At 34.6% G+C, this 20,538-nt stretch overlaps 2 protein-coding genes across 13 annotated transcripts in view; one reads left to right on the plus strand and one right to left on the minus strand.

Moving 5' to 3' along the window:
- ANKS1B (ankyrin repeat and sterile alpha motif domain containing 1B) overlaps positions 1-15,675 on the plus strand; it is a 286,081-nt gene extending 270,406 nt beyond the window's left edge. For 5 of the 12 annotated variants that reach the window (XM_087723312.1, XM_087723316.1, XM_087723317.1 and 2 more), the window contains 3 exons: positions 3,117-3,254; positions 11,440-11,607; positions 14,047-15,675. In XM_087723312.1, the coding sequence (XP_087579438.1) occupies positions 3,117-3,254; positions 11,440-11,607; positions 14,047-14,154 (414 nt within the window). In that variant the 3' untranslated portion in view covers positions 14,155-15,675. Of the gene's footprint in view, positions 1-164; positions 186-3,116; positions 3,255-11,439; positions 11,608-14,043 lie in introns of all 12 variants that reach the window. The other 7 variants (XM_087723307.1, XM_087723309.1, XM_087723313.1 and 4 more) reach the window with 3 other exon arrangements.
- Positions 15,676-18,385: 2,710 nt separating this feature from the next.
- Positions 18,386-20,538, minus strand: part of APAF1 (apoptotic peptidase activating factor 1) — a 60,317-nt gene continuing 58,164 nt past the window's right edge. Inside the window, exons 26-27 of the mRNA XM_087723320.1 lie at positions 19,777-19,923; positions 18,386-19,265 (exon numbers count right to left, since the gene is read on the minus strand). Of these exons, the coding sequence (XP_087579446.1) occupies positions 19,113-19,265; positions 19,777-19,923 (300 nt within the window). The 3' untranslated portion in view covers positions 18,386-19,112. The remainder of the gene's footprint in view (positions 19,266-19,776; positions 19,924-20,538) is intronic.

Consider the following 20,538-nt stretch of genomic DNA (forward strand, 5'->3'; position numbering starts at 1 on the left):
TAGTGGTCTATTCACAAGTTGACTAATGTTGCAGCAGTTTGGCTTAAGATAAACATTTGGCTTTGTCCATTTTATGTATATTTGATCAGTGAATATTGTTTCATCCAAGTGATAATTTTACTGTCCAATACTATTTCTTTTTTAATACATACTATCCGGGCCAGCTTCAAAATAAGATGCATAAGGTATTGAAATTTCATGAACCTGCTTGTGTCTATGTCTGTTTCCTTGAAATAATCACAATTTTTACATACATTTCCAACTTAAGTACAAACGGAGCTTATTGGGGCTCTTTAATTGTTCCTTTGATAATTAAATATCTTATATAATCTTAAGTTTTTAGGAGTCTTCATTGTAATTTCAAAGAAAGTAAATCATCTATTCTATATAAAATTCATGATACCTCTGGGAATCACCTGAGAAACGGGGAAGAGTGGCATGATTATAGCAGTAATCCAATAGATATAGAGAAGAAGGATAAATGGTGCATGCCTTGGTCCACAGTTCATTGCTAACTAGTGTGCTGTATATTTTCTTTTAACATGGCTTTGATTGCATTTTCCACTTTATGTTCTTTTATGATCAAACTGGCATTAGAAACTAGCCGTTGCACCCCAAAGGCCCTCCAGAACAGCAGAAACTATTGGGAAATGGCAGTCCCTAAGAACTCCTTTTGCTCATACATAGGTGTAGGCCAGCATCTCAAATTCCTTTTGAGACTATGCATGTGCATTGCTCTGTTGAAACATTGGAAACAACAGATGATTAACTATGTGGCATTAATGAAAGGACAATTATTTTCTCCGCTTTTTAGTAAAAGGAGACTGCATATTTTATTCATTTATTTAACTTGCTTTAGTTCTCCTTTTTGAAGATTTTATTGAGGTTTCTTATAATATAATATAAAGTACATGAAACTGAAAATAAAGATTGAATAATAGGAGAAAAGGGAGGGACAGAATAAAAAGAAGAGAAAAAAGACACATCTGATTTTTCCCAGTACAGTAAAATGATCACTATATTTACAGCCTCAGTGTTTTGTTATTACAAGCCATTTCTGTACTACACAATTATTTAATCTTTAAATTTAAGTCTATTTTTTTCCATTTTGAGCATAAAAACCAGAGGCAATTTCCCAAAGTTCTTGAGAATCAAGCAAATCAGGAAATTGCCTCTTAACTTGCTTTGGTTCTAAAGAGTGCTAGGTAGTATATAACAATAAAAACACAAGGAAAAGGAAAAAAAGACTGCATTTACGGTTCTAAATCATAGTCTAGTTATTTTTTATTTATATTGAACCAAAACTAGATTTATGATTTCCATGCTTTTAGGAGGAAGAGGGGATTTGAACTAAAGAATTCAAATTTTAACAGATCTTTCAGTGAAATAGAACTAAGTTGGAAATGTACATTAAAAATGACAAGGCTTATTAAGCTATTCCAGTTTCTGGTTTTGGCACAAATACTTCTTCTAATTCTAATTCCTTTCTGAGAATATTGAAGACTTTTTCTTAACAGCATTGCTAATGCTGTTTAGGCAACATTTATGGTTTCATTTGCAGAAATATATTATAATCAGTGTAAACATAATAACAATCCATAGTGTTTTAATCCAACAGTTTTGAAAGTAGCAATAGAAGGAATAAAAAAACCCTGAAATATTGTTTTGCCAACAGCAGCGTAGAATCAAATAATTTTAATCAAAATGTTAGTTTAAAGAATTTTAAAAATTAAAGCTTATTAATGTGATTGTGATTTTTTTTGTAGGCAAAATGTATGTAGAATAATAGTTGCTTAGCTTTAATGAAATAAATGCATATTTTATGAAAAATATTCATAAAATGGATATAATACAGGTATATATCTTTTTGTAATATTAAAGACTGGAGTGGTTATGCAGATCCTTTGATGCCAGATTCAGTTTTATTTACATTGGTTTATATTTTCTAATGCATCTAGAGTCCTATTGGATTGAGGTGGTATATAAATTTCATGAATAAAGTAATAAAATAAATAAACCATCTAGAGTCCTATTGGATTGAGGTAGTATATAGATTTCATGAATAAAGTAATAAAATAAATAAATATTTATGTTACAGTAATCTGTATAGTAACTGTTCGAATCCCTAATGCCACGTAATGGAGTAAGCTCCCATTACTTGTCCCAGCTTCTGCCAACCTAGCAGTTCGAATGCATGTAAAAATCCAAGTAGAAAAAATAGGAACCACCTTTGGTGGGAAGGTAACAGTGTTTCGTGCACCTTCGGCGTTTAATAATGCCGGCCACATGACCATGGAGACGTCTTTGGACAGTGCTGGCTCTTTGGCTTTGAAACGGAGATGAGCACCGCCCCCTAGAGTCGGGAACGACTAGCACATATGTGCGAGGGGAACCTTTACCTTTAATCTGGATAGTATCACTCAGTTTATATGGTTCAACAAATTGTCTTCACACTCCTGTTAAATATTTATGTCTGGCACCATAAATTAACTTCTATAGCATTTTATATATTCCATTTACTAATTCCTAAATTTAAAAAAGAAAGCCTAAAGTAAGATTTTGTATCATTTACTCTGATAACAGAATATATTTATGAACTAATACATTTTGTCTTTTTATCTAATAGAGGAATTAAATATTAAACTATACTAAACTAGTACATGAATTCTATTTGCATATTAACAACCAGTAACAAATCTGTAAAATAATGCTGTTTTTTCTTGTACCATCAGTAATCTAAATTATCTACCACATCCTTTCTATTCTCAGTATCATTAGAACAGGTTAAAACTTGTTCAGTAACTAACATGCAAAAAACCCCTTTTTAAATAGATATTTCTACAATATCTTACTCTTTTTAAAGATATTTTGACTTTCAATATCAGTTGAGAGGGGAATAACGATTTAATGAATTCAGCCATAAAATCAAATGTTTAGAAGCACAGAACAACAAAGGAAACAACACATTTTGCTTATTGCTGAATTTAAATACAGCTACATCGCTTGCTTATCATTTTATTTGTATTAGCAACAATGTAAAATCTGAATATTATAAAATATTGGGAACTAGATTGGAATGTTAAATATATACAACTATTTCTTTTCTTTACATTTAGAATATTATTGCTGAACATGAGATTCGTAACATTTCCTGTGCGGCACAAGACCCCGAAGACCTCTCAACATTTGCTTATATTACAAAAGACTTGAAGACAAATCACCATTATTGTCATGTGTTCACAGCCTTTGATGTGGTTGGTCTATCATTTTTTTTCTATGTGATAGCTAACAAACCTGACATTTCCTATATAATTTCAGTTATGAAGAAGGCTGCTGTAGAACAGTTCTGGTACCGATGAGTAAATCGCATAATAACCACTATTTAAAATTTAATATAAATGCTTCATATCACTGTGATGTTATAATTAAGTTCCTTTTTAAAAAGTAATATATTGCAGCTATCCCATGAAAGCAAGAGGCGAATGAAAAGTTAGGGAAGTTTAAACAAACACCTACATTTTCACAATGGCCATCTAGATGCCCATGGAAAGTTCAAAGTATGAAGTGGACATAATGTTTTCCCAATAACTAATGTTGTATAAAGCATACTGCTTTTGATATTAAAAATAACGTTCAATCAACATCTAGTGAGCCATATGTACCATTAATTCCCCTTGAAGCAAATGCAGACATTGCTATATATTGGGACAACAGATTCCATAGCAGAGTGAGGTATTTTGTCATGAATCATGCAGCAATTTTGTCATGAATTGCACATCTGCAATTACAGTCCTGTATGTGCACCTAGAGCAGGGGTGTCAAAATCAATTTCATTTGAGGGTTGGGAGAGCATGGCCAGCTCAATGTCACTCATGTCGGGGGCACCTTGGTGGCCCAAGCGTTCTGCCAGTGAAAATGGAGCTTGCGGCCTTCCTAAACCCTGTTTTTGCTGGCAGAGACACCACCAACCGGTCCTTCACTGTTCCCAGGGCAGGACCCGGGCTAGATCTAAGCACCCCATGGACCGGATCCAGCCCGCGGTCCTTGACACCCCTGACCAATTGCACTGAGTCCTTTATAATATATGGAACTTGTTATTCCTTTGAGGTAGTCTAAAGAAGAAGCACTACCAGGGCTATCAGCATTATCTTTATTGTAAGGTTACATCAAACAAAAACTTGCAAGTCTGAAAGTATTTTTCTCTTCATTTGTTTTTAATCTCTGGAAAACTAGGGTGGACTCCATTTGAAATGCTTCCCTGATTTTCATCCAGTTGCAGACTGAGCTGTCTCTAATCAGACTGTTGCCTAGGCTATGGGTTTTCCTCAGTGGTGGGTTTCAAAAAATTTTAGAACCTCTTCTGTAGGTGTGGCCTGCTTTGTGGGAGTGGCTTGCCAGCCATGTGACTGGGTGGGTGTGGCCAACTGGTAAAATGTGGTGAAACTCACTTAACAACGCTCTTGCTTAGCAACCAAAATGTTGGCTCAGAAACTCTGACATTCGAAGCATGCAAGTCTTAAAGCTATCAAGTTACGAGACCCTTGCATCCCTAACCCTTTAGAAAAAAAACCCCAGGGGTGTTCAAACTTAACAGCTTTAAGACTTGTGGACTTCAACTCCCAGAATTCCTCCTCTCGCTCTTCATCTTGATGATGTGTGGACGGGCGGGGGCAGGGAGCTGGAACCGGTTCTAAATGGCACTGTAGATTTGTGGAACCTCTTCTAAAGAAGAGGTTAGAACTGGCAGGAACCCACCCTTGGTTTTCCTCCTGTCTCCCAAGGTCTTTTCCACATACCACCACAATGCTTCTATACTTTAACTAATGGGTTCAAAATGTGCTGCTCCAAATGAAGTGCATATCACTAGTCTGTGTACAGAGCCTCCATCCTCTCAAAGAAAATTGAATATATAAAACTTGAAATTTGAAAACTTGAAAACATGATTAGGGGAACCATGTGTGTTCTGTATAGGGAAGGTGGAAATACCTGAGCTGCATACAATCTTCTGGTACTTCAACACTTTACATAGATGGTGTTTGCTAATCATAACAAATGGACAAACTTCATATTTTCCCTCCCTTTAAAAATTGTAATAGTAAGGATGGGGGCCTTATGATGGTGAACAATCTCGTTCTTAATCAGAAATGCAGGTTTTCCAGGTCAAAGTTTTTCAGGTAAATTTAGCAGTTTCACAATTGTACGATACTTGCTCCACAGGTGTTCATTCAAAAAAAAAAATCAAAAAGCAACAGCAGCAGGTATTTCTGGTTCCAATGTCTGGAATGGGTAGAAGTAATCAGCTAGAGAAGCTACAGAAAAATCAGAGACAAGTAACTCTTGTTCTTCTTTAGCACCCATGTGGACAAACTATGAACTTCCCGCAGGCCAAAGGCTGCTTCACATGTGCCCTCTCTCGATCCTGGCATTTGAGTTATTACCCTGGGTAATGGGTATTTTTGAAAGGGACATGTGCTGGTAATCCCCACCTCAGGCCTGAATCTCACACAACAATAAATGTATGGCATTGTTATGAAGAAACTATTTCAGGTAAGAAGATTGCCAAGAAGAATATTCCAATAATACTACAAGGATGAAGAAGGATTTAAGATAATGCAGAAACTTTTGTAAAAGAACACACATCATTTTTGTTTCTGAAAAGCTAATAAAATAATGGGATGAAGAAAAATCATCTGAAAGAAGCCTACATCAAGAATCCTATGTAAGTATATTGACTGATATTTGCTAGGTTATTTTAATTAATATTTGATTTGACTAAGCAGTGGTCCCAGCATTTATCATGAAAAATGAGAAATTAATTAGATTGTATAAAGTTAAGTCTTAATCCAAAATTTTCTTCTGGCTAGCAATAGCATGGATTCCTTTGCTACATTTGACCTTAGACTTGAGCAAAGAGATTATATAAAAGCCTCATACTCAAACAGTTATCTGGTATAGATCTGTGATGTGCAGTGTTTTCTTGATGTAAAACATAAAAACAAAGCTTGCTTACTGAAGCTTTTGTTTTTGTTTTTAAAAAAAATAATCATTCTAATGGAAGGAAGAAGCAGATAAAAATATTAATCCCTTTGCTTTATTGCAGGAACTTGGTAACACAAGTAATAATTTGCGAAATCTTGAACTTCAAAGATTAATCACCAGATGTACTATCCATGGATGCACTATCCATTTTAAGTTCATGTCAAGATGGGCAATTGACCTTTATTGAAAAAATGTTAAAAGAAGAGCAAGGAGAAATAGACAAGACAATGGCTAAAACTATATTTGCAGGAAGCGTGCCTCCTGTTGTGACTGGAAACCATTTCTGGAAGGAACATTATGACCTAATTTGCCCATCATATGAAGCACCATCTCTATTGTTCTGTTGCTTATTTTACTGCTCAATGTTTGTTTCTAACATTCCAATAAATTTTTTCTCTACGTATTGAAACTTTTAGTTCATTTCTATGTAAAGGTTGAAAGTTAGTAAAATAGCCAAATGCAAATATTCTTCAGACCAAATAGTGTACCGCAAATGTTAATGCATATTAGGAAAATTTAGGCAAATGTGCATAGAAAAAAAAATCAGTTTTATTTCTTTCTGGAAAATCCATATCTCTGTTTATCCTTCGTTATGTATCTTAAAAATGACCCAGAATCATGCCAAAATGAATAAAATTAAGCTTTGTGGTTGTGTTTTGTTTTTGTGAATGTCTGTGTATGTGCATGCATGCATGTGTATATGGAGCTTAAGGACGCCAAAAAAATGAACTATTCCTATTCCCAGGCATACTGCCATCCCAAGTAACAAAAGTAAGCCAAAAATGTCAGTCACATCTGTTCTAATGTTAGTATGCTGTCAATCCCTATGTTGGTCTGGTATTATTGGATTAGGGAAGGGTTGCTGGATTTATTAAGGTGATGCTTATTTGAGTCTTCTGTATACTTAGAAATATGTACTAATGTGATGTTATGAACATGAGAAAGTTTTGTTGAAGACAAAACATAAAATAGATCTTGTACAAAGGATTTTTTTTTGCCTAGTAATTGTGTTAAGACAACATGGTCATTTGTTTTTCCCATATATTAGTAGTAGGTTGAATATCAGGATACATATCTTGAGAATTCAAATTTATATTTTAATATTTTAGAAATCTATTTTCCATTAGGCATAGCCAGTGCTATAAACTCTCAATAATGAAAAAAGATGAAAGCATTATAAAATATTGCATTAAAGTCTTCCTGAGTAGTTATGTTGGAAAAATGTAATTAAATATAGGCAGAATATTTGCAGGACAAGTGTGCCATGAACTTCAGGTTCCTCAAAATACATTTTTCCAATAAATATTTAAAAATAGACAAGGAATATTTGCACACCTTTCTTTATTATGAACTATTGCTCCCCATAATAAAAGAGGGTAGGCATATCTGCCTGTCTGTTTTAGCTGTGAATCTCCTAGAACAAAATCTGAGCATATGAGGAATAATTTTAAAGCTCCAGTTTTACAAATAATATTTTATGTAATTTTTGCCATCTTAATATTCAGATAGCTCCTCTCTCTTTCCTCTATGCTTTAGTCATTAACTGAAATTTTAAAAGTAATCAGGCTTTGTCTGAAGCTCTTAGAACTCATTATCCAGATAAATACAACCGAACAGGCCATTGGGTTTGCCCGTCACAGCATGATACCAGCTATTTTTTCTTATGTACTTCTATGCCACAGTCCCCAATCCGCAGCCCGCCCCACTGGCTCTGTGCCGGGCTGCAACCCTTTCAGAACCGGGCTGCGGAAGACATGGGCAAGTGTGTAAGCTGCATTTGTGAAAGCAGTGCACAGGCACATAAAATGATCCCCTCTCCCCTTTCATTCCGCTGCTACCATTGCTAGTCTGCCAAGACGCAAAGATTGGGGAACACTGTTCTGTGCAACAACTCATACTTTTAGAATCTTTGTGGTTAGAAATGGATATTTATGGGTATATGTTGAAGAGGCTTTGCTGACTACTACAATTTACATATGATTCTGTACAAGTGAAATAATCCAACTGAGGATTTTAATGTGTAGGCAGAATATCTTGAACAAGATTTTCATGCTTGTGCTTGCCTAAATAGACAGTTATATAATATTTTTGAAATTTTTGAAAAAACATATTTTGATGATTCGGTTTGAGAAAAACTTAACGAGAAAACATAATGTAACACATATAAAGATAGGGCTGGATTTAATTGGGCTCACTGACATTTAAAAGCATGAGTTTTTTGGGGGCACAGGATAAGGAAGAAGCTGTCTATAGCTGCTGCTACTTCTCTGGTTGGGTTATGGTTAGGTTGGAAGGGGAACCTGCAACCTCTCAGACCTCCTTCCCAAGTGGTTTATCCTCTAACTAAGTGAAGGAATTTGCTGCTGCTTCATGACAAAATAATTGGGAGTTAAGAATTATTTTCAATTGCAATGAGCAACTAGTAACCACAAGTTCTGCATATAGTTCACAAAGCTCCATAAGTTCAGTCTATCCAAGCATATAGTGCTGCATTCTGGGACAAATAATGATTAGTTCAAAATTTTATTTTTTTGACAAAAAAGGATAAAGTGGTATTTTCTATGAGGTAAGCATTCTAAGCCTTTAAGACTTGTATATCAGCTTAAACCCAGTGAAATTTGCCATAGCTATATTCCTTAAATGCTGATAAAATGTGAATTTTTATCTTTGCAATGGTACAGTTTATCACTGACGGTCAAATCATTTGTGAGTTAAAATGCTGGGTTTTTATTAGTATTCCTGTGTTCTGTGAGCAAATTTCCAGTGTGCCTAAAACTTGAAAAATGAGTTTTGTTAATATTGCACTTACCAATCTGATCTAAAGCATATAATTGCAGCCTTATAATGCAGACATATATTTGGAATTATTCCAACAGTAAAATGAACTATTGATTGTGTGTGTGTGTGTGTGTGTGTGTGTGTGTGTGTATGTATGTATGTATGTATGTATGTATTCCCCGGCTCAGCTGATAAGGAGAAGAATCCTGTGGCTTAGTGGTTAACAGATCTGCCTAAGATGCAATACAGTACAGGTTCTAATCCCAGTAAAGGTATGGCTAGCTGATGAGAGCTAAATAGCTTGAAATAGATCTATTCCCAGGCTGCTGTAGAACATTCTAATCCAGTAATCAGTATATAAATAATGTCAAATAATATTTTAAGTAGTATGTTGCCAGAATGTATCAGCACATTCCAACAAACCACATGTAATTCCACAGAATAAGCTTCATAATTGGCTAAATAAAAACACCAACAAAATATATACAAATATATATCACCTACATCAATATGTGTAAACCTTGTCTATCCCAACTGGCTGAGAATGAATTTAACAATGTAGAATTTTATAATCACTAGCAAAATAAATAATAGAAGACTAATAGGCAAGTTTGCTGTTGCATAGTTTCTTCTTAAAAATCTATGTCAAACATACCAAAATATGAAATCTGGATGATTAAGGATCAAGAATCCTTCAGCTTGGAAATTTAGTGGGTGACTTTGTTTAGTCCCTTATTCAGTCCAATTTGTCTCCTTATTGTAGAGAACAAGTAGAGGCAGGGATACTACATAGGACCCTTTTTACATTAAGATGGGTAACATTATGTGGGAAAGACTTGGGAGACTGGGCAGAGATGCTACCAAGGGAATCACAAGATAAGAGACAGCATAGCCTGCAACTGGAGAGTGGATTGGAGAAGAGGCTCAGAAGAGACTCTCCCTAGTTTCTTGGGCTATAAAGGAGACCGAGAGAAGGGGGAAGAATTGTATTTTCAGACTTACAAGATTTTTACAATGTAGCTTTAAAATAAAGTAGAATTTGCTCACCTAGTTGTGATTCCTATCTGGTTTACCTCAGAAGGACAAGAGAAAAGTTATTAATTTAACAGATAAATAAGCAAACCTAAATTTTAGTACATCATTTTAGTAACTAGTTTATGGAGTCTGCTTGTCTCATTCCCTGATATTTATGATTGGATAATGATAAAGGATAAATTATAAAAACAATTGTAATCTCTTTTTGCATGATTAATCCAATTTACAAAAATATCTTTAAAAGTTTCATTTGGAAGTATTACTGGCTTTCAAATAATGGAAGTTTCAAGAAGCAGATCTCCCATTTCATGGCCAGTGTGAGGTCAGCATGTATGAACGGATTTATGAGTATTAATTTTAAGATTCTGATGAAGTAAGCCAATGTACAGTTGCTATCTGTGTAAAGGATTGAAAGTTTGCAAAACATCAATTTTTTTATCATTGTTATTGTCTGCATTTCAATGTGGATTATGATGTTTTATGTTATGCAGTAACCTATAAAAATGAACACATGGTAATTTCAATAGACGTAACCAAGTAAAATAGATTGTTTAATCTCACAGTACTGTTCTTAAAATGATAATAAGTATAAATAAATAGGAGCATGAGTTTCTCTTCCCTTTTTACCCACCAAATAATTAGGGGGGAATTATCTGCCATTAACTGGTAATAGAGGAGGCTATTGAAAATAAAGAGGTAACTGGGAAGAAATAATTAAACGGAAGAAATGAGAGAAACCGTGTTTACACTTCAGCTCTTCCCCTCACTTTCTTTCCATCTAGTTTTGTTCTGTTTCCTTTTTCCTTTCCTTCCCTTTCTTTCCCCTTCCCAGTGCAATTTTCCCCCTCTCTCCCTACTGTCCCTTATCCCTTTGTCTTTACAGTTTCTGCTGGAAGAAGGAAGGGGGATGTGTAGTGTATACTTGTGAGTTTCTGATTATGACAGTATTAATTTTATAAATGGGACAATTAATTTTAAAGACAATAAATTTGTTGGTTCTGGCCTTACCTATTTTTACAGTGTAGCTTCTGGCAGATACAGTATAATACATATATATGCATACGAGTATGACACATAGACAGACACGTTCACATTGGTGGCAAGAGTGTTCTCCAGGATTGCTTTTAGGCAGAATTGGCAATCCTATGTTGAAAAGCTGGTGGAGCTGGATATTTCACAGAATTGTTAAATTTCTATTTTTCCCCATGTACTCTTCATGGGGGAGGGTGCATGTAGAATTCAGGAAGAAGTCTTCTTCCTTCCAGGTAAATACAGTATTATTTGCAGAATTCTGTGTATTCATTATGTCCTACACCTAATATCTTCCTACAGATAGCATGTATGATTGACTGAATATTTACATTTGAATGTTCAACTTATTGTAGGTGAGGGAAGAAATCAAGTATGTTGTCTCTACATAGTTTTCTTAATGTGTCAGTCATAGAAAATGATAAAACACCACTGATGCGCAAAAAGCAATTAATATAGCCTTTTAACAATTAATCAAAGCTACCCTATATTTAAGATTTTCTTTTAAACTTATATTCATATTAATTAGCTTAATCCTGCTGTTTGTTGCTATTCCAGAATTTAGCCTATGAAATAATTCTCACATTGGGACAGGCATTTGAAGTAGCTTATCAACTGGCACTTCAGGCTCGAAAAGGAGGCCATTCTTCAACACTTCCTGAAAGCTTTGATAATAAACCTACCAAGCCAATCCCAAAACCACGTGTTAGCATCCGAAAATCTGTGGTGAGTAAGACCATAATCCATATAGAAGAAACTTGGTATCAGTATGTGATAAATGTTCTTGGCCTGTGTTCGTAGATTTTACTTCAAATATGCATTTACTGTAACTAGCTAAATTTTTAATTTTACAGTTTCAGAAGTTTTATATTAAAGGCATTCTTGAAGGTAATTCTAACCATGCTACTGGTAAAGTCTTTAGTAAACAATTGATAATTATATCCAGTATAAGATTGTGCCTCTATATCTGCTGTTGCTTGGTTTAATGATCAGTAAGTAAAGTAAAAGAAAGACACTTCAAGCTCAACTCCTGATGATTACATGGACACATCCATGTAGTTTTCTTAACAATCCTTTTGCAATTGTTTCTTTCGGAATGTTCTCTTTATGTTCTATTCTGGCTTGCCACCCAGGTGTTTTAATACAGTAGATCAATACATGCATCTCTCCAGATATTATTGAATTCATGATCCCCATAGCCATATTTTTCAGGGTTATTGTGACTGAAGGGGTAAAATGAAGAGGCATGACCAAGCGCATAGATCTGTAATAAACCAAAAAGTATCCACCATCAACCTGTAGATTGGGGAGGAATGCAAAAGAACTGACAGAAAATTACCTTATTTTTCGGAGTTTAAGATGCACCGGAGTATAAGACGCACCAAGGTTTTGAAGAGGCAAATTAAAAAAAAAGGTAGGTAGATAGAGGGAGAGAGAGGGAAATACAGTAGGTAGGTAGGGAGAGGGAGAGAGTAGCTAGCTAGCTAGGTAGGTAGATAGATAGATAGAGAGAGAAATACAGTAGGTAGGTAGGGAGAGAGAGAGTAGGTAGGTATATACATAGAGGGATAGAGAGAGAAATACAGTAGGTAGGTAGGTAGGTAGGTAGGTAGAGAGTAGGTAAGTAGGGAGAGAGAGGGAGGGAGAGAAATATAGTAGGTAGGGAGAATTGCATGCATAGCCTTATGGAGGCATATAGAGTGCTGCTGGGGGCTGGGGAGGCAAAAAACGGCCCATTTTCTGCTCATTTCTGCTCTCCCCAGCCCCCAGGAGCTCTCTGAAAGCCTCTATAAGGGTATACACAGCCATTTTTGGGAAGAGGGCGGGACTTCGGGAGGCAAAAAAATGCTGTATTTGATGTATAAGATGCATGCAGATTTTCAGCCTCTTTTCTGAGGAAAAAAGGTGCGTCTTATACTCAGAAAATACGGTAACTTCCCAAATGGTTATTATAAAGATCAAATTGTCAGCAATTAATGCCTAATACTTATTAGTTGTTAGTATCACTTATACCCATTTGTAATGTATTTATTGTGTATGATATACAATAATAAGTGTTATATCAGTTATAAAAAGATAAAAGTCAAACAAAATGAAAATCAGAACATCTTATAAATAAAATCTGGAGCAGCAGGACATAATATAGTTGGCAGAACTCTGATTGGTGTCTCCACATGTGAAGGTTAAAACTGTACACATGCATGGAGTGGGTTTTCAAGCCCTTTCCAACTCTGCAGGCTTGAAAAGCCATCCTTTCATGTGATTCCCACAACAGCCTGAGTGATGATTCCTAGGTAAACCTGTAGATGCTTATCTGATGAAAAGGCAGCAGCAGAAGGACAGCTATATAAATATTTTATTCAATGTATTAAACAGTCCATGAGTTTGGAAACAAGAATTCAAATTCTATCTCCATCGCAAATTTACAGGAGGGGTGGGAAAACCCTGTCTCCTTTTAGCAGCCTAGATATCCCTCTTTTCATCTCAAAATCCAGGAAGAACCAAAATATGTGATATTAAGTTTATTATACGCTTGCTCCAACCAATATTGTGCTGCTTTCAGCCACAGAAAAAAATAGCCAATATTGAATTTTAAGTATTTGCAAGTTTTCATGAAAACATCTTTATGTTTTGGTAGTTTTATGGTTGTTGGAGTTTATTTGAACATATGAAGTGTTACACTCCTATGCATACATTACAAGCCAGCCGAGGAACACTATTCGCTATTCAACTTGTATATGCACCTCCTTCAAATTGCTGGAGGTGTATATGCTTGGTGCTCCTGATCGTCTGCTGCTTTTTTGTGATATTGACTAAACAGCTGTACTTTGAATATATGTACTTAGAGTAATTTCAAAGTCAAAAGAGAATGCGAGTCTTGCAGTAGAATCTGTTTTTCAAATCTGTAAGGTTCACATGCTGCATGATGGTGTAAGGTTATACCACCATTTCAGATTTAGTGTAATGTGTTTCATTCCAGCAGCACAATTTTGTGAGTACAGTGAAAATTAACTATCAATGTCCTACTGGATCATCAGTAGGGGAAAAAAAACCTATATATGGTACATCCAGGTAATGTGCCATCTTGACAAACTTTAAACATAGTTTTAAAATTCTGTAATTTAAATAGATAAAGCATTCCTGTGTTTATTTGTTTCAAAGCAGATGGATCCCACTGAACAAAAGACTCTTACCAATCTACCATGGATTGTAGAACCAGGACAAGAAGCTAAAAGAGGAATTAATACCAAGTATGAAACCACAATTTTCTGATAATGAACTGTTCATCATTTCTTGTTGTGCCTTGCACTCAAAGCAGTCACAGCACAGCCTTTCCATGATAAGCAACTCTTCAATCTAACAGAGAGGAAGACTGCACTGAGTGGCCTTGAAACTAGCAAAAACATAAATATATATAAATAAATATATATATAAATATAAAGGCTGCTGGTCATTTCTGGTGATTGTTCTTCCTGCAGCGTTGACAGAAGAATGACATGGGATGAAGACTTTTGAAGGAGCCCACAAGAGAGGAGTGGGAGATAGTTTTCGTGCACGCAATTTTCTTAGGACTTTGCCACAGTGCTTTCTTTGATTTCATATTTTAATGTTCTACTTTTACAAAGGTCTCTAACATTAATGCTGCTTAGTAATACAATGTTCAGTTATAGTTGGGTTTCTTATTTGGCAAATATTGAAATAGACCCAGATTATTTAATACAATATTTGAGAAATTATGAAAATCCTATATAATTTTTGTTTTAATATGTTTAAAAAATAATAGCAAGTTATTAATTTCCTTCATTTGTTAGTTGCTGTTTTTTGTAAACTACATGCCATTTAATCATCTGGAGAAAAGAGGTTCTATATAGCAGTGTGTTAAGATTGATAAATGGTTTTAAGAAGAGGAATTAATAATGCATGAAAATGCACCTTGTATTTAATATTTTTGTGTGACAGAGGAAAAATTATATGAAAAAGTGTGAATATTTATGATAAAGAAAATCATTAATTATGAAGAGAATTTGGATTTAATTTGAAGTTAAACTGCTGCTGTACTGTTTGCAACAGTGGTAACAGTGGTGTCATCTATAAACTGGATGCTTTGTACTTTGGAAGAGTAAAATAAAAGCTGCCCAGCAATTGCACTAAGAAAAATGCAACTGTACACAGTTTTTCAAGTTATTATAGCCATGCATTTAAGCTTATCAATGTTTCAAAGATGGTTTTAATCCAACTGGAATTTTTACTAAATTTTCTGTCGCAGCTGATTTTAATGAAAAAGTTAAATTCAAAAGATTTTTTTCCTAAATAAAGTTTAAAAATATCCAAAGTAATATACATTGTTTCCACAAAATAACCTGTTGAGCACTGGCTTAACATGGAATTTAATGAAATTTGCTTACAGTTTTGTTTTCAAGTATTTTAATTTTTTAATGTCTTCGTGGAGTATTTGTACAATAACATTTATGTATATTTCAGTGGAACTGAATAAATTACAGTAAAAATATTGATCATAGGCAAAAAAACAGCATTTTAAATGTATATTCTATCCAGTCAAATTGTGAGTCATTTTGGACATCATTATAGAGATATTTATGAATAGTGTGGTTGACTTCAATGTTTTTTATTATTCTTTCATATCTAACTGAAAATTCAGTTACACTCAATGGAATTTTTAGCAAAATTGATAATGAAACTCGATTTAAAACTGAAAATTGTATATGGTTTAGTTGATCCTAATCATAGCGCTGGATGACAAAAGAACCTTTTAATACAATATACTTGAACCAATTAGTTCCTTGTATATATTTTGCCTATCATTGTTGATATGTATGTAGTAGGCTGATATTAAACACTGAAAATAGTACCCAAAGGAACATTGTATAGGAACAAGCAAATAGTAGCCTCACTGCAACAAATTCTTCTCTGTAAATATGCTTGGGCTTCCAGTTATAAATTTTGTAATTTTGGTCATTATTTATATCCTTCAAAAGCACACAAAATAAATTGAAATTGTACAGTCAGCACTGGCTTTTTCACAATTTAGTAAGGATAATATTAAGCATCAGGCATTCTGAAATGACAAGGAGTATGGAAAAAATAATGGTCTAATGGCCAGTGCAATCTGAAATTCATATTGTCTACATTTAGTGCAATATGATAAAAAAAAAGCTAACAGTAAAAAGAGGCTTTTGTTTTTAGGAATTTATTTGTTTCAATACAAAGCAATGGAAGGAGAGAAGTTAAAATGGAAGAAGGAATAAAGCTAGAATAGGGGCCTATATGTATTTCTTTGGTTCACTTTTGAAGTAAAGAGTTTATGAAAAAAATATAGATTTGGGAACGTATTTCAAATTCAGGTAGTCCTCAACCTATGACTATTTGTTCAGCACTATTCAAAGTTATAAAAATGGTGGTTACAACTAGTGGCATTCTAGCTGTCCCAGCATCTGTATGGTCACATGATCATGATCTAGACATTTGGCAATTGGTTTGCACTTATGAACCAAGTTCCAACACCCATAATTGCAAGTGCCTTTTGTGATTTTTTTTGCCGGTTTCTCCACAAACTCAATTGGGAAGCTGACAGGAAAGACTGCCTGTTGCTGGGTTAGTCCTGTGCACTCTTCCCCAGTCCTTCTGCCATGCCAGCCATGGTTGTTTTCAAAAGGAGACTCATAGAATACATGTTGTGTAACCTAGATACGTAAGTAGCAATGAAAGTCTGGGTCATTGTTTTGAGATCCTCCCACTTAGGTAAGTGTTGAGACCATCACAAGGCATAATCAAGGAAGCAAGAATTATACAATAATACATTAAATGCAAGTATTATATAAAGTACAGGATCGTGGAAACATCAATAGAACTTCATTTATTAGCATGCTGGGCAGAATCATTGTAGAAGAATGCTCTAATCCACATCCTCACAGATGGTTCACAAAGATACTGGAGCTGTGGTACTTAAGTCTGACAATAGCCTTAATATGACTCCAGACAGAAACATTCTTTTCATCCAAGTTCCAACAAACGTCATTAACCAGGAGAGCCAATGCTGTTTTAGTCACATACCCATGCTTGAATCCAGATTGAAAATGTGCCAGATAATCTTCCTTCCACAATGCTTTGAAGCTGATTTTCCAGCACCCTCTCACTCTACCAAAAAACAGAAGACTGCAAATTGGCAAGTCTCAAAAATAGAAAAAGGATTTGTAATAACCTATTTCACCAACAGATGCAGGCTATCCTCCAGATCCAGCAAATATGCTTTTTCCAGACCATATGAGTCAAGAGGGACAGGAAGCAAGCTCAGAGGTAGCAGATATCATACTTCAAAATATCCTTTTTACTTCACAGGCTAAAAGAATTCCCAAATATGTTTTCTATTTCAGCACTCATCACATCAAATTCTGCCCCTATAGAGTCAAGACACTGGTGGATTTGAATATTATTGGTGAAATGTCATATAAACTAGTTATAATAGCCTGGCAGAGATCTACATGCTAAATCCTAACAAAAAGAAAGTTGCCAATGGTACAACCCACCAACACAAGGGAGTAGTAGAGATGCTTCACCTCCTTTTTCATCATGAAGCAGACTCTAACATAAGCCCTGCCTTGTGCTAAATTTGATTCAGTTTTTGTAAATATTGGTGCTCAAGGTATGGCTTCTGCTGTTTCATCCTCCAGAAATCTTATTGAAACCAAGATACTGTCTGGGATGAACTAAGCACCTCAGGAGAAATTACACTGAGAGCCCAAGTTGCCCTGAATGAGAGTTTACCAGACAATAGAACTCCATCAAAAAACAAGGGACTCAAATCCCAACCTTATGATAGCCAGGATGCCTAGTTTGCCTCTATGGCCCAAGTTAACACACAGATACTCATACTTGTTGCTCAAAAGCACTGTCCATTTTCTCCACTACCTCACCCCTCTTGGGGCCTGTTACTAATGAATACCAGCTTAATATCCAAATCTTTCACTGCAGGTAAGGACCACTCTTCTACAACCTCTTCTTCCACTCACAAATCTACAGTCCAATCCCTGAGAACTTTGTCTATTGCCACACGCCTTTTCTGACCCTCTTAATGTCAGGGCATTGTGTTTAGAGTCAAGTTGCCAAATTACTTTTGACAAGTTGATACTCCACATGGTACAGGAAATGTACCTACCTGTTCTTCAAGACATGTTTTTGGTAGCCTTTGGGTTCCATTCATAAAACGAGCTAAAAAGAGAGACAACTAGAAATCTGGCAGGAGTTTCTAATCTGCCTATCAGCAGTCCCCCCTCTTCACTTTACATGTTGTTATTTGCATTTGTGCACATATGCACTCCAAGAGAACAACTTATCAATTTTGTATTCTGTATATACATAATCAACTGTCTCTGAATTAGTATTAAAGGACAATTTATTTGAAAATATGTCATCTAGTGATGTCAACAAGAACATTTTAGTAGGTAAGTTTTATTTAAATATTCATAGACACAAACTAAAAGAAATACAGGCTGGAAAATAAATCAATTATACTTTATTTTTTAAAAGGAAACAAGAAAAATACAAAATAATCTTAATCATACTTTATCTTTAAAAGTGAAATATTCTTCCCAATACATTTTTGTAGGTTTAATACAATTAGCTGTCAGTGACATTTTAGTCTGATTCAAAATGGAATATGTTAAGCCAACGTCCAAACTTTATCTTTAGAAAATTCTATTGTGTTTTTAAGCAAAGGACAAGACTGCAATAGGTGTTCTTATATTATTATCTTTCAAACAGGACAATATCAGTAGGCATTTTATGCCACGGATATTTTCAATTATTCACATTGTGTATCAAGACAACACCTGTCAATCCAAAGGATCAAGGCAAGATTACAATAGTAAAAAAAAATCTAAAACAAAATCTTGGAGTGGCAAATGTGCTTATGATTTAGAAACATTTGCTGTTAGATCAATGACTGCATTATCACATATTGCTCTTTTTGGTGATCAAAGTATAGTGTAATTATATTCAGTGCAACTTCCAAGAGCAAAATATATTAAAGAACAAAAATTGCATTTTCATTCTGATCAACCACATATTTTTAAAAAGGGGGCTGATTCGGAAGAAATTACAAATGTACTATGTATAGTAAAAAAAATCACAGTTTCATGAAAGTTAGAAAAAAATTAGGAAAAGATTCACCTGGATCAAAATACTATAAATATAAAAGTGATTACAATTTAAATTTATTCCATAATCTGTAGCACATAAAGAATGCCTAGATTATCCAGTGTCACACATGTTTTGAAATCAGGGGACACATGCAGTGATTTGAGATTTGTTCCATTTGTGTAGAAAGTTTGTAAGGATTGACTACTGGTAGTATCCACATTCCACCACTAAAAGGAAAAGAAAATATATTTATAATTAAGAAAAATACAAATAACAATAACCTATAAATATGCCACAACCAAACTGTGGCATACTTTTCTTGCTGTACTACACATTTGAAAAAAATACAGTATTCATAAGACTCAAATTTCAGAACACAAGGATTCATATTACCTATACAAATATAGATTTCAAAATCTTCCCTAAATCAGGATTATTTTCTTGAAATTTACTTCCTATATTAATTACTCAGATCTCATAACCGTGAGCCTTAGGCAAGGCACACAAGTACTTCTAAATTGTCATCAAATTATAATCTATGGGATAAAATGGGCAAATTGTAGAGTTATTGCATAAACTTCTAAATTAAAGATACATACACAAGAGAGATGTTTTTTTCCTAATTCAATCATATAGTTCAAAGAGATAATTTTTAATGACCCCCCAAAAGAGTGTGCACTCTTAGCTTATATAATAATTCTAAAAATTGCACTTTTTACAAAATTTTATTGAATTTACCTTGATGTATCCTCCAGAAGAAACAAGCACTTTACCATCAGGAGAAAAATGAAGGCCTGTCACCCAGCCTCCATATGCTGATCCTCCTTCATTTGTTGTGGCAGAAAAATATAAGTGACGTAGTTTACCTGTTGATATACTCCAAACCTGTAATACAAATGCAGTAAAATATTGCATATAGTTTTAAGTTTTTGTAAGCTATCTTAGAGAAAGCAACTAAATGATGGTATTGAAATAGGAATAAAAAATAAATCCTGCTACAAATGTTTCTGGAATTCATAAGACACAATATCTTGTAGATTAGTCATCTTGCAAAACCTTCATAACTTCCTAAATGTATTATTTTATGAAGCTAAGTAGACCATTCTTCCTTTTAAATTAGTAAGAATCAATGGTCTTCCTTTGATCTTAAAATGCAAACTACTTTGAAACCAGAGAGCCAGTTCGGTCTAAAAACCAGGCAACAATGAGTTCTAGTCCTGCCTTATGCATGGAAGCCATTTGGATGACTTTAGGCCAGTCACTCTGTCAGACCATCTCACCTCAGTTATGTTGGAAAAATAGGAAGAGGGGGGGAATAGTAAGTATGTTCACTGTCTTTAATTATTTATAAAAATAATAAAGGCGGAATTTAAAAAAATCTAAAACAGTATGCAACGCCTGATATTAATGTATAAACCTGTGAGATTAGAAGTTGGAAGTGTTGTTTTGCAGCACTTCTTTTCATTCCTGAGCCAGTAGTTCCAAATGGTTCCAAATGGA

Source organism: Thamnophis sirtalis, unplaced genomic scaffold, assembly GCF_051295495.1.
Source record: "Thamnophis sirtalis isolate CommonGarterSnake01/CBP01778 unplaced genomic scaffold, rThaSir2_p1.2 scaffold_9, whole genome shotgun sequence".
Classification (NCBI taxonomy): Eukaryota; Metazoa; Chordata; class Lepidosauria; order Squamata; family Natricidae; genus Thamnophis; species Thamnophis sirtalis.